At 32.0% G+C, this 13,114-nt stretch overlaps 1 protein-coding gene across 1 annotated transcript in view; it reads right to left on the bottom strand.

The window, feature by feature from the left end:
* Nucleotides 1-993: 993 nt before the first annotated feature.
* LOC129222668 (serine/threonine-protein kinase NLK-like) overlaps nt 994-13,114 on the bottom strand; it is a 49,605-nt gene continuing 37,484 nt past the window's right edge. The window contains 2 exon segments of the mRNA XM_054857203.1: nt 994-1,053; nt 3,681-3,777. Of these exon segments, the coding sequence (XP_054713178.1) occupies nt 1,011-1,053; nt 3,681-3,777 (140 nt within the window). The 3' untranslated portion in view covers nt 994-1,010.

Below are 13,114 nucleotides of genomic sequence, written 5' to 3'. Positions count from 1 at the left end.
AAACCCTCTGTGGGGTATTTCACCCCTTCCCTGTAGGGAGTGGTGAAAACCCCTGCATGAGTTCCTGAGCATCAAAGGACCTATAAGCCAAATAGGCAAATATCCAAAGCAAATTGGATTTGTACAAGGAAAAATCCTCTATCTCTATGGGATGATTATACCTCAAAAGTTACCACTTCTTCACGTTTTTAATTTAGTTGCTAAAATTGTATGTTAAATCAAAACTACATTTTTTTTTAACAATCCACGGAGTACACAAAGATTTTTTTCCCCTTCCGGCCGATTTTAGGCCTAGCGAATTATACGCCGCTGTAAATAATATGCAGGAAAATAAGGTACTAAGCTAGTAAGGGGACTTTTAGATTTAGATTATAATACCAGACTTAAAAGGCATATATGTATAGCCTGGAGCTAAGTAGAGTCAGAGGAGACATGATTCAGTTGTTTTAATTTATCAAACTGAAAAATAGTAATAGGTTAAATTTTTGCACGAAAAATAAGACAAGGGGTCATTGTTTTAAGCTATTCAAATCTCAGGCTGAACTGGAAATGAGAAAAATTTACTACTTAAGTAGGGTTGTGGGTACTAGGAACAGCTTACCAAAAGAGGCTGTAATGAGCAAGGGGGAAGATAACTTTAAGAGCCATTGATCATAATTGGGGACTAATAAATTGGCTAGGATCAGACTAGCTGGGGACAGATTTTGTTGCTGTTCATCACATTTGCAGTTGTATTAATGTACTGTACATAGTTTTAATTGTTTAACCATATTTCCAAGAAAAGTACTTTATAGTTGTTAGCAATTGCTTTAACAACCACATTTCACACCTTCTAGCAAATAACGTATTTTCACGCCAGTTCCAAAGAAAAAGAGAGAAAAAAAGGGAGGTTATATTGCAGAGGCAATTAGGAGTAAATATTTAATTGCTTTATACAATTGAATTAAGTGACAGCAACTTACTTAGACATGAACTTCTAGAAAGACAAAACACAGACATCAAGGAATCAGTCATTTATACAGAGAAATTATATGACTGTTTTGTGGAAATTCCCTATATAAAAAAAAAGGAACATAATTGCATGTGACATAAATAGCTTTAAAAATAATTTGTTTATTAAACACAAGTAACAAAAACAAATTTGAAACCGGCACAATTAACTAAAAATATACTAAGTTATATTTGTATTTTAACAATAAAGAGATTAGAAATCGCGAGTTTTACACTCCAAATTAAAAGTTCTGACTAATTTTTGATGAAGTGCTGGACATTTAATTCTATTACTATCAATAAAAATTGAACAAAAAGTAAATTATAACGGGGTTATTACTTTCACTCATAAGATATCTTTAATCATCCAAACTCATAGAAGAAACAAATTTACAGAAAAAAGTTTTGCATTAAAAACTCCTTAAATAAGAGAATTTTTTAAAAGCCGGTTAAATATCATACCGGACAACCTCTGATAAAAAAAATCCCAAAGATTTGTTTTTCCATCCAGATTTTATTTTCTACGCAAAATAAAATGTAATGAGACACTTTTAAAACATTAACTTACCCTTTTAACATTTAACAATATAAAATTAGTTATGAATTTTATATAAATTGAACTTATTTATGCTTAGTGCAAATTAAAATGGAATTATTCACATTGGAAAAATTTTTAATGAATTCATATTTAAATTTTTGCACAGAAACTTTTACACTTTTATTATAAAGTTAATGAAGCAAAATTTCAAAATATTTTATAAAATAAACTTACATTCACATAAAAAGCTGTACTTGATTAAATTATTAAAACTTCATGTCAAGAATATTTTAACAAAAGAAAGTAAAAATTCTTAAAAGTAACATTTAACATTACAGCAAACTAGGCTGTTGTAACTTATTTGGCTTTTTTTAGAAAGTCAAGGGTACATTTTCATAACAATTTTGTTTCTTTGTGACATTTGACAATAAGATTTTTTTTTTTTTTTTTTTGGACACTGAAACCCTGAATTCAGTTTTAGTTTTTTTTTACAATACTGAATACCCTTTTACATTCAGCATTACTATGCAGAATGTTCATAATGCCTAACACAACTCTTGAACTTTTATCAAATTTAAGTAGTAGAAAATGTGTACTATAATCTGATCTATATCAATAGGCAATGTTACAGCTCCTTTTTCAGCAGCAAATCAATCAACTGAGACAGGCTGACACAACTAAAATCTGCTGCTCTTTCAAATTAAAAAAAAAAAAAAAATTACACTTTTAATTTTTTTTGCAACCACCGTAACTCCACCATTGTCAGAACTGAATACAATGCAGTTGGAAAATGGAATTTGCAAGCGATTCAGTTCATCCAGTATAAATTGGAACATTTTTACCTGTAGATTCTATATTCAGTTCAACTAAAAACAAAATACAACATTGAAGCTTAGGTAACTCAGCATTATTCTAAATAACAATGATAGGGTATAACAGAACATTCATATTATCATTGCTACCATCAATAGCGAGAGGAAAGGGAGATCTCTTGAAGCAGCTAACAGTTTGTTCTTTGTAGTTTCCAGATAGTTCATTCAATATAGCAGCTGTTTTTGTTGGGCCCCATAAATATTTCTTTGCAACTTCAGACTGGGGATTTTTTTTTTAAAAAATAAAGATCCCACGTGATCAGCAACAGGAAACTTGCAAACAAGCACTCTGTTCCAAATCTCTATTGCTATAACAAGCTAATAATATCATTGTCAACATTTTGTTTTTGGGAAAACTTGTCAATAGATGTATTTTCAGTGGCACATATTCCGTTTAATGTATGCTTCTTTGACTTTAAGTGTACGATGATGTCCTTTTTCCCAATCATGACAAATCATAAAATTGCAGCTACAAATGGTGCAAAAAGCATATTTCGCCTCAGAATGTGATCGTATGATACAAAGGTAATCACTTGTATAGTTTCTTTTAAACGTTTGGAGATAACATTTACTCATCTTATTAAAAGAACAAAGCAAAAACAATAAACTAACACGAATTTTCCTCTCTGCCTGATAAAGCAGTGATCCTTGTTTTCTTTGCTTTTTGTTGGATTGTTTACTTTTTTTACATTACTTAAGAGAGAAAGCAAAAGTATCTGAGAATAAAATGAAGTACACACAGAGAACAAAGTTAACTCATTTCTAGAGATATGAAATACATCAAATATTTTTCATAGTCAACAGGCTAAAAATAAGTAGAGTTCATAAACCCTATAAAATTTTATATGTGATTTTAAAAAAATAAATAAATTACTAAAAGCAGTGTTCTAAATTTATTTGCTAAAAATTAACATACTATCCACAGATGCACATATTTATTTAAATCCACAAACATTAAATTTTAAACTCGTTTAAAAAAAAAGTGATCCAAAAAAAAAACCCTTGTTTTTTGATAATTTTGCTTTATACATTTGAAACACAACGGAAATTTTACATGATTTTGCTAGTCTGTATATGTATTTTGTCAGTTATTAATAGTTTCTTTCTTATAGTTATCTATGAGTAAAGTAGTCCTTATAAAAATTGACATAATCATGTTCAAATGGTTGATTATATAAAATTCAGTTAACAGTAAAGAAAACAACTCTGAGTCTAAATTAGCCTTCATTGAAGTAGCTACAGACTATACAATGGAATTAAAAAAAAAAAAATTACCTTACCTGGTAAAACTTTTAAAAGCTGCAGAATGAGGATTAATACAAAGTGGCATACGATAGAGACCTTTGTAACGTTCATATATAAATTGATATAAGCGATCTAGAAAAGGAATCACAGATAAGACAAATCAGAAGAATTAGGAAATTTGAAATTTTTACAAAAAGTTTAGCATTTACCAACAACAACAAATTCAGAAGTAGTTATTGTATTTTCTTACAGGTTATTCTCTCTCTATATTTATACATATATATATATATATATATATTATATATATATATATATATATATATATATATATATATATATATATATATATATATATATATATATTCACAATCGACTCATTTTCTGTGAGTTCATTGATTTGATTATATGCGCTTTAAGATTTGACACCTTGATTTTGTTTTACATGGATGGACTTTGATTTTAAGCGGATGTGACATTGCAAGCAGATAAACTTTTCCCTTCATCAAAATCCAAACACTATAGATTGCAGATAACATGCATAAACTGTATTTTGGCATGCTAATAGGTGAGCTTGGACCACTGGTGACATCTTTTGCAATTGTTTCTAGGGCTTTTTCCAGAAGTTATTGAACTCACACAATTAAGAGCTCACTGGAAGATTTTTTTAGAAGTGACAGAGGAGGAAAAAACTATTGAGAATACAGACATTGATGACACAAAAACTTTTATTTTGAAAATTTTGATTCATTCTTTGGCAATGGCAAATGATCTTTCTAATTTGTTAGTGAAAGAGGTTCTGACAAGAATGTAACGCAAGTGATTATGGATTTCCTCTTTTTTGTAAACACAAAGTTAATTCACTTTTTCTTTTTGCACGTTACACACATGAATGAAAGTAAGCACGTTAAAGTTTTTTTTCATCTATCCATCACTAGAATGAAGCATTTTTTAAATGAATGGAATCAAAATTCCTATTTTAACACTACTATTAAGCCTTAATTTAAATGGTTTTGATTTACACAGCATTTTCGTGGAACATAAACCCTGCACAAAACAAGGGTCTACTGTAAATATAAAATTCATCATAGAGAGTCGACAAACAAGATTTTCTTAATAAATTTGATGATGAAAGAAACTAAAACTTCTGCTTAAATTATTTTAATAAAAACACTCAAGATGTTTTTAAACTCATCTTAGAGCTCTACTAGTTTTGCATTTTTTTTTCACTAGTCACCTATTAAGGTTTTATTTAGAAGTCTGTTTCAATAGGATATTTCCATGCCAAAGTACACCCAATGGTTAATTTAAAAAAGAAAAAAGCTTTTTTTTTTTTAAATGTTTCTTCATTTTTTTTTTTTTTTTTTACAGCAAATAGATTGAATTTCCAATTATCTATGCAAAAATTGCTTTTTATGTTTTGCATCTGGTAACAAACTAGCATCAAAAACATTTGTAAACATGTTTTGCTGCATGCAAAGTTGATCATTTTCATAAGGATCTTTTACACACGTGATAAGTTGATGTGTATTATATTAGTATTTTTAAAAGTGTTTTAGCAGTACTTTAAGAATACATACCAATTTTTTCCAATAATAACTTAAACACTCATATATTGCAGTTTCAAATAAGCCTAATGCATGTAGTGTTAGTCACACAAACATAGACATTTTATTAAATTATGCCTATAGTTTCAGCTCTAATATTTTTTATTTCCTTTCTATAACTTAATGTCAATACTTTTTCACAATTCATTTGATATAATTTTGAATACTGTTAGGAATAGAAATATAAATGTGTGTGTAGTGTGAGTCACAGTTTTGATATTGTTTTGCGAGTTTTTACACTTTGATGACAAACTTTGTCATTTAAATCATAAAATTCATACAAACTAATAATTTAAATGTATTTGCTATAGATACTACGGCAAAAACTCCATCTCAGCGTAAAGCAGAGCAAAGAAAAAGGTTTAAGAAATACGGGAAATGTTTAACTTTTCGCAAAGCTGAGACAGAACGTCAACGAATAAACTTTATTTAGGTACCTTAATATAAGGAAAGTTTCAATGGTAATTTTCTGCCACTAGCCATTGCAAGGGTGCAATCGATGGCTTAGGTGGTACTCTGAAGCAGTGAGAGAGGGAGGCTACCTTATCTAGTAAAATTGACCCCCATTCTTCTTAAGAGTTCACGCAAATGGCTGCAGCGATTTGCTCGAATATTCACTCCATATATGTTTCACAGGAGTTGATAACATCCGAAATGTCTTATTATGATAAGCTGCGAGCACCAAATGCAGATTCCTGAAATAAGGAGGATGCATTGTTTTGAGAAAGTACCCCCTACAAGCTATTGTTATTATCAGAGGAGATAAATAAAATATATTCAATTTCACAAATGAGTGCTTTGAAGAACCAGAAGAAATAGAAAACATACATGAAGAATCTTCAAATTTTAATGTTGGGGACTGGATTCGTGTTCATTTTTCTAGCAAAAGAATAGTAAAGTATTCTGTTGGTTAAGTTATTGGAAAACCAAGCTTATGTGTCGTGATCATAAAATTTTTAAGGTTGGATTAAGGACTCCAAATGTTCCTCTTGGCCCAAAATTGATGACATATCTGACATAGATATAACTTTTTCAGATAGTGCTACAAAGAAACTTCCAGAGCCGTTTAATCAGCACATGCATTACATATTTCAAAATTTTTGCTTTAATAATTATGTCGTGGAATAATTTTAATATTGTAATTCTGCTTTAAATCATGTTCTTTGAGATTTATATCGTCTAAAATACGTCAATGTTGAAAAAGAAGCGTGCAGGATGTTTTGTGTTTCAAAATTGGAAGCTATAGTGTGAGTCACAATCTATATGTAGTGAGAGACAGATATGGAAAAGCCCCCTAATATTTTAAAATAGATTATATTAATAAATATTGCATATTTTTCTTAATTTTGAACCTTCTGGATACATAAATAGAACAAATTTTATTTTTAATTTTGATAAAAAGGAAGATATCCAAAGATATAAATATCACTTCCTTTTGCATGTAGTGTGAGCAGTGGCGTAGCTAGGGAGGGGCGGAGGGGGCGGTCTGCCCCGGCGGCACTTTTCGGGCGGCGGCAATTTCACACTTTTGATGCGAAGTTTAACACATTTTCCCAATAAGTAAATCATGCTTTTGATCTTTTTTTGGAGTCAAAAAAAAAAGGTTTTTCAATGCTAAGGTTGTGGTACGAATGTGATACTAAAATTGTTCAAATACAAAACATGTGTTGTTCTTGTGGACATCTCAGCATTTTCCTCTTCCTCCGTCTGAAGATACAGACTGAGGGCGGTGTCACATTTTTCAGGAAGAGCCTTCCTATCCCTTAACGTCACCAAACAGCCGAAAAGTGCAGTTTTAGGCCTTGAATCTCAAAACATTTCCAAAGGATAACGCCCAGGCCCATCCTATCCCTTTACACCTCATGTTTTAGCCCAATATTGAGTTTTTAAAATTTCAATACCAACAAATTCCAGAAGGTGGTCAAGCCTTGACCCTTTAAAATCCCCATCGCATCCAATATCTCCAAAAATAGCTTAACGTTGGGTTTTAATTCTGAGGTAGAGACCCCAAATGTGCACGAAAATGTCATCACAGTTGGCTCCAAATTTCGTTTTTAGAAATTTCTAGGGGAAGACCGCAAAGCTTTCTTTTTTCAGTGATGAAGAACTTAAAATGAGCCACAGTTAAAAAAAAACAATTCGGGTGGGAAACTTGCCTCCGAACTCTCTTTCATGACGTTGTCCATCAAACAACAGCTAAGTCGCGTTTTTAGGACGTCATTTTCAAAAATTTTTCAAAGGAAACGGGAAAACAACGACGAATCCAGAAATTTTTCAAGGTGGGGGGCGGTTTTTTTTTTTTTGACTCACACCTTACTAGGTATCTGATCTATGCTACGTACTGCCACAGCATTTATCTGAAGCAAAATAAAGTAAAAAAAATAGTGAAGGAGGTCCCTGAACATATTCCTTTCTTTTACGTTTGAAAGAGGTATTCCAAAACTGCGTTTTTGGAACTTCAATTTCGTATAATTTTGTTGGGATGTTTTGAAACCCTCTCCTCCTAGCATCATCGAAGGTAGTATAAAATTGAATTTTATAGACTTCGGTTTCGAAAAATTACGAGAGGAAAGTCACTGAACCCATTCTTTCCCCTAGAACAACCTGAGCTGTCTACAATCGCGTTTTTAAGACTTAAATTTTGCTACGTGGCCATGAGAAGTCCCTCTCCCCTATTATCACTAAAGATAGTCTAAAATGGCCTTTTTGAAACTTCAATGGCAAAAAGTTTCCGGGAGGAAGATTCAAACCTCCTCCCTTTCCTTAATATCATTGAAAAAAACTTACACTAGTGTTTCAGGACCTCAATTCGGAAAAATTGCCGGTGCAAGGTCCCTCAAGGGAGAGGCGATCGCCCCCCACGCTGCCCCTCCCTTGCATTTGTCCCTGCAGGAAAACCATCTGACTTCCCAACATTTTTGTAGGAACTTATGCCTTCAAGGATAGCCTACAATTGGGTTTTTGAAAATTCGGCATGGGAAAATTTCTTAAGCTCGCGTACATTCACTATTCTCTTTAACGTCATCACAGATAGACTAAAATTGATTTCAAGTTTGAAAATATTTCGGAAAGAAAATTCAGTCTTTGTTGGAAAGTTAGGGGAGGCCCTTACACCACTATATACAGCCTACATTTCGTGCTTTTCAGTTTAGTTGAAAAACTTTCCTGATAGCGCCGCTGAACCTTACGCATCAAAAGGGAGGCAAGTTGAGGAACCACCTCGGGCGGCAGAAAGTGTAGCTACGCCACTGAGTTTGAGTCACATTTGTATTTTAACACTTCATAGCTGCCAACCTCAAGATAAAAAAAATAGGAGCACTTAAGGGAAAAAATAGGAGCAATGAGGGTTAAAATAGGAGCACCAAATCGTGGCCTGTGCTAAACCTTCCTTCTGTACCGTAAGCTTCTATAAGTTCTAAGCACCATTACAATGCGTTTCTGAATTTCCATGTTAGATTTTCAATAAAACTACAACCAAGTATAAAATAAAAATATTTTACATTAAAAAAGCATCATTACGTAGGTACATATTGAAAATTAAAAAAAAAAAAAAACATGACTACTGTTTGATTTAATAAAACTGCAACCCTTTTTAAAAATATTCCTTTATACATATCCTACATGTATTGAAAATGCAGATGGGGCAGTTTTTACAACTTTTATGAAAAAAAATATAGATGAATAGGACTTTACACATTTTAAAATAGAGTCATTCAATACTTTTTTTGTACATGGAAAATTCAAGTTAAAAAAGGTTTCTGATTTATTTAAAAAAAATAAAATAAAATAAATAAATAAATGAGAAGTCAGCAGAAACCTTCATTTTAGATGAAATGGTTTCAGCTTATAACAAAGCCTCCGAGGCAATAAAGATCAAATACAGATAAAATTTCCCTTTCAAAAAAATAATTTAAAAAAAAACCATAACTTTTTGCCTTTTGTTATTTTTAATAGTTTGCATTGAGACAAACAACCAAATCTGTTTTCGGAAACTTAGGCTATTAATAGTCTTGTCTACTTCCATGTTGCAAATGACCAAACCTGGCAACAATGCAATAAATTTCAAATGATAGATTTTTGAATTTGTTGCATTAAAAGTAATTATAAATAATTAATAATCCTTATAAAAACTAAAATTTAGATGAAATAGACAGTTTTTAGCACATTAGCATCCAAACAATGAGGATAACATAATATTCTGAAGAAAATTTTTTTTTCATTTTTCAAGAAAAAAATTAAGAATTCTCTGAAAAAAAAAAAAACAAGCCCATTTCGCATTATTTTCAATAGTTTGCATTGCAATAAATATCTAATTCTGATTTTGAAAACTTGGTCACTTTAAGAGTTTTGTGTACTTAAATCTCGCAAATGACCAAATATGGCGACTAAGTCAAAAATTCAGATATAAAGTTTTGAATTTGTTGCATGAAAATAATTTGAAAATAAAAAATCCCCATGAAACTACAATTTAATTGAGAATCTTTAGCACATTCCTGTCCAAAACAATAGGGATAAGATGAAATTTTAAATAGTATACTTGTTTTCATTTCTTAATAAAATTTATTTAAAATAACCAAAAAAAAAAAAACATTTTGCAGCACATTTTGCTGATTTTCATTAGTTTGCAGTTAAAAGAAACCCCCCAATTCAGCTTTGTCTTTGAAAACGAAAGCACTTAAGCATCGTCTACTTCCATCTTCTGAATGACCAAACATGGCGGCTACGTTTTGCACGTAGCTGAAATGTTCAATGAAAAAACGATGTTCTCCGATCGATTGGCGCTCCCACTCAGTGTTTATCTTGATACTAATGCTTCCAGGGCATCAAATTGCCTCCTCTTTTGTTGAGTTTGTGCACAATTCCTACCTTCCAGGATAGGGAAATTTCTTCTTTTTCCTCAGAAATCGAAAAGTGTACTACAAGCAAAGTCAAAAAACGGAGTTTTTTGGAATAAATCGGATTTTCGGAGTACGCAATAAAAATCGGAGAAACTCCGGGAAAAACGGAGCACTTGGCAGCTATGACACTTCCTACTGTCACGTAAACCTTTTAGTAAATAATAATAGACTGAATAGTTTGTTTCAGTGCGAATTAGTAATGCTGAGAAAAAAAAAAGGAGATAATACTTGAAACAGTTTGAGATAAAGAGAGATTTGTATCTTAGAATTCTCAATTTGTAGTACAGTGAAACCTGTGTAAGTTGACCACTTGCGGTTCAGCACTTTGGCGGTCAACTTATAAAGGGCGGTAATGTTTTTTTTTTTTTTTTGTCATTTCTTGCATCATGTACTCATTTTTTGAGGAGTTCACCCTTACTCTTTCTGTTAAACTCACTTTCAGTGTTTAACATTATTGAAAGTGAAACAATAATTAAAAATACCTATTAGTATTTTTAATAATAAACAAAAAATAATTTCGTTACTTTTTCCTTGTTTTTAACTATATTAGACACTGTAGGTTTAGAAATTCCATATATGCCAGCTAATTTCCTCTGGATTTCTCCATTTTCAATTAATTTTAATATTTGATACTTTTTATTAATCTCAAGTTCGACTAACTTTCTTTTTGAAGCCTTTTTATGTATAGCACAAAGAGTAACAAGCTCGACTCTCCCAGTTCATAAAGGCAAAATTAAAATATCCTATCTCTTAATCCCTTGCACCAGAAACATGTAACTTTACTCATTAGCAGCCCAGATCTGTGTACCCGCAGTGCGAGGGGCCCGCGTCCTTAAAGTGGCTACTGACCCTAGAAATTGAAGATAAAATAGAAAAAAACTAGCACTAAGACTTATGCACTTTACAAATAGACACTGCTGGCCACTAGGGAGGGGCCCAACACATTTTGTTGCAGGGAGGCCCAAAATGCCTAGATCCGGGCCAGCTCTTTTTGCACAATTCCTGTGTTGCCATAACATATTGCAACTGAAAGAAAAGATTTTGAACTTTTCTACTGACACCTATTTTCATTGAACAGAGAACAAAAAGCTATCTCAAATAGAACAACAAATGAAAAACAAGTTTAGAGAATAAAGAGCAGCATAAGCTTTATGCTGCTGTTTAGTTAGTAAAATGCTAGTCCGTCATCAAAGCATTAAAAACATTCTTGGAAAGCTATCAAATAATAATAATAATAATAATTAATAAATAATAAAATAAAATAATTTGCTGATGAAAGTTTTAAAAAATAAACCAAGTGGTCAACTTACAAAGGGTTTTTTACAATACTTCAAACCAAATTCAGCGTACATTAGTGGTCAAGATAGACAGGTGGTCAAGATAGAGAGGTGGTCCAGATAGAGAGGTTTTCCTTCATTATATGAGATAGGACAAATTCCGTTCCTGACAAAAGTGGTCAACATAGACAGGTGGTCAACTTACAAGGGTGGTCAACTTTACAGGTTTTACTGTATGAGTCACGCATGGAATCAACCAATAATGATATTGATATCATAGTCAAGTCTCGATACATGTATAATGATTCTCTCAATTCAAGCATTCTCAAGCAAAATGTTGAATATTAATGAAAAAAAATATCAAAAAGCAATTTTATAAAACACTACACTAAGCTCCATCTAATATGATCAGTTTAGAATAAGCACTTCAATAATCCAGGAGTTATTTTTAAATAAACATTTTGTGAAAAATAAGTATTTTTGCCCGTCTCTCTTTTATTTATTTTTTGAAAAAAAAAAAAGATCCAGAATACCGTACCAGAGCATGTTTAGCAATCAAAAATCTTATCAGAAATTCCTTTAGCTTACAAGACTTAACTGGGAATTATAAGGAAGCTGGAGGGTTTTTTTCTTTTTTTTTCATTTTTACTTTCTTCTATATCTAATATATAGAAGAAAGTATTGGATTCGTGCAAATTTTCGAATTTCGAATTTTGACGGATTCGAACGTTTTGAGGTGTGCTGAGTCCATTTCGACTATTTTTGGAAAATGTCTGTCTGTCTGTGTGTGTGTATATGTGTGTGTGTGTATGTGTGTGTGTCACGTCTGTGTGTGACCAGTTTTTTGTGGCCGCTCTACAGCAAAAACTACCGCATGAAATCGAACGAAATTTGGTACACATATGTGCCCCTATGTGAACTTGTGCCCATTGGTTTTTGGCGCGAATTCCTCCAAGGGGGGTGGAGCAATGGGACGTTTTTTGAGTTACGCATGATTGCTATTCCTCAGGAAGTAACTGGCGGAATCAAACAAAATTTGGTCCATATGCTGCCAGTAACAGGAACAGGTGCTGATTCAATTTTGGTGTCAATAACTCAAACGGGGGTTGAGCTATAGAACGTTTTTCGTCGTCAATTGTGACTGCTGTATCTCAAGAAATAATGAACGGATGAAAGAAAAATTTATCGGCAAGTAGTCCTTAGTGGGTATAAGAGCTGATTTTATTTTGGTGTCAACAGCTAAAAAGGGGGTAGCGCAATCGCCCGTTCTTTTTTTCCATTGTGAGTGCTCTATCTCAAGAAGTAATGCTACGTTCTGGTTGAAATTTGGAATATATGTGAATCCATATGTAAACAGGCTTTGGTTCAATTTTGACGCCAATCGCTCCAAGAGGTATTGATTTTTTTTTTTTTTTTGAATAAAAATAGCTTTATTAATGCAACAATAAGAAAGATAAATCGTAATAGATTGTCGTCTGCGTATTTCCCGTGATTTTAATTGTATGGAAATGATCGGAAATATTATCTCAATGATTTAAAATTTTTAACTGTTGCCATCTTATGTTAGTTAACAAATAAAATATTCGTAATTAATTCAAGCAAGGCTTTTAAAATAACTTTCAATTATCGCTCTTTGCTTTGCTTTTGCAATAATTCAGACATTGGGATGGTCGTCAAGTTTTTGCATGTG

Source organism: Uloborus diversus, chromosome 1 (assembly GCF_026930045.1).
Source record: "Uloborus diversus isolate 005 chromosome 1, Udiv.v.3.1, whole genome shotgun sequence".
In the NCBI taxonomy this organism is placed as follows: domain Eukaryota; kingdom Metazoa; phylum Arthropoda; class Arachnida; order Araneae; family Uloboridae; genus Uloborus; species Uloborus diversus.
Note: the sequence above shows the minus strand (reverse complement) of the source record. Positions and strands in the feature narration are given on the sequence as shown.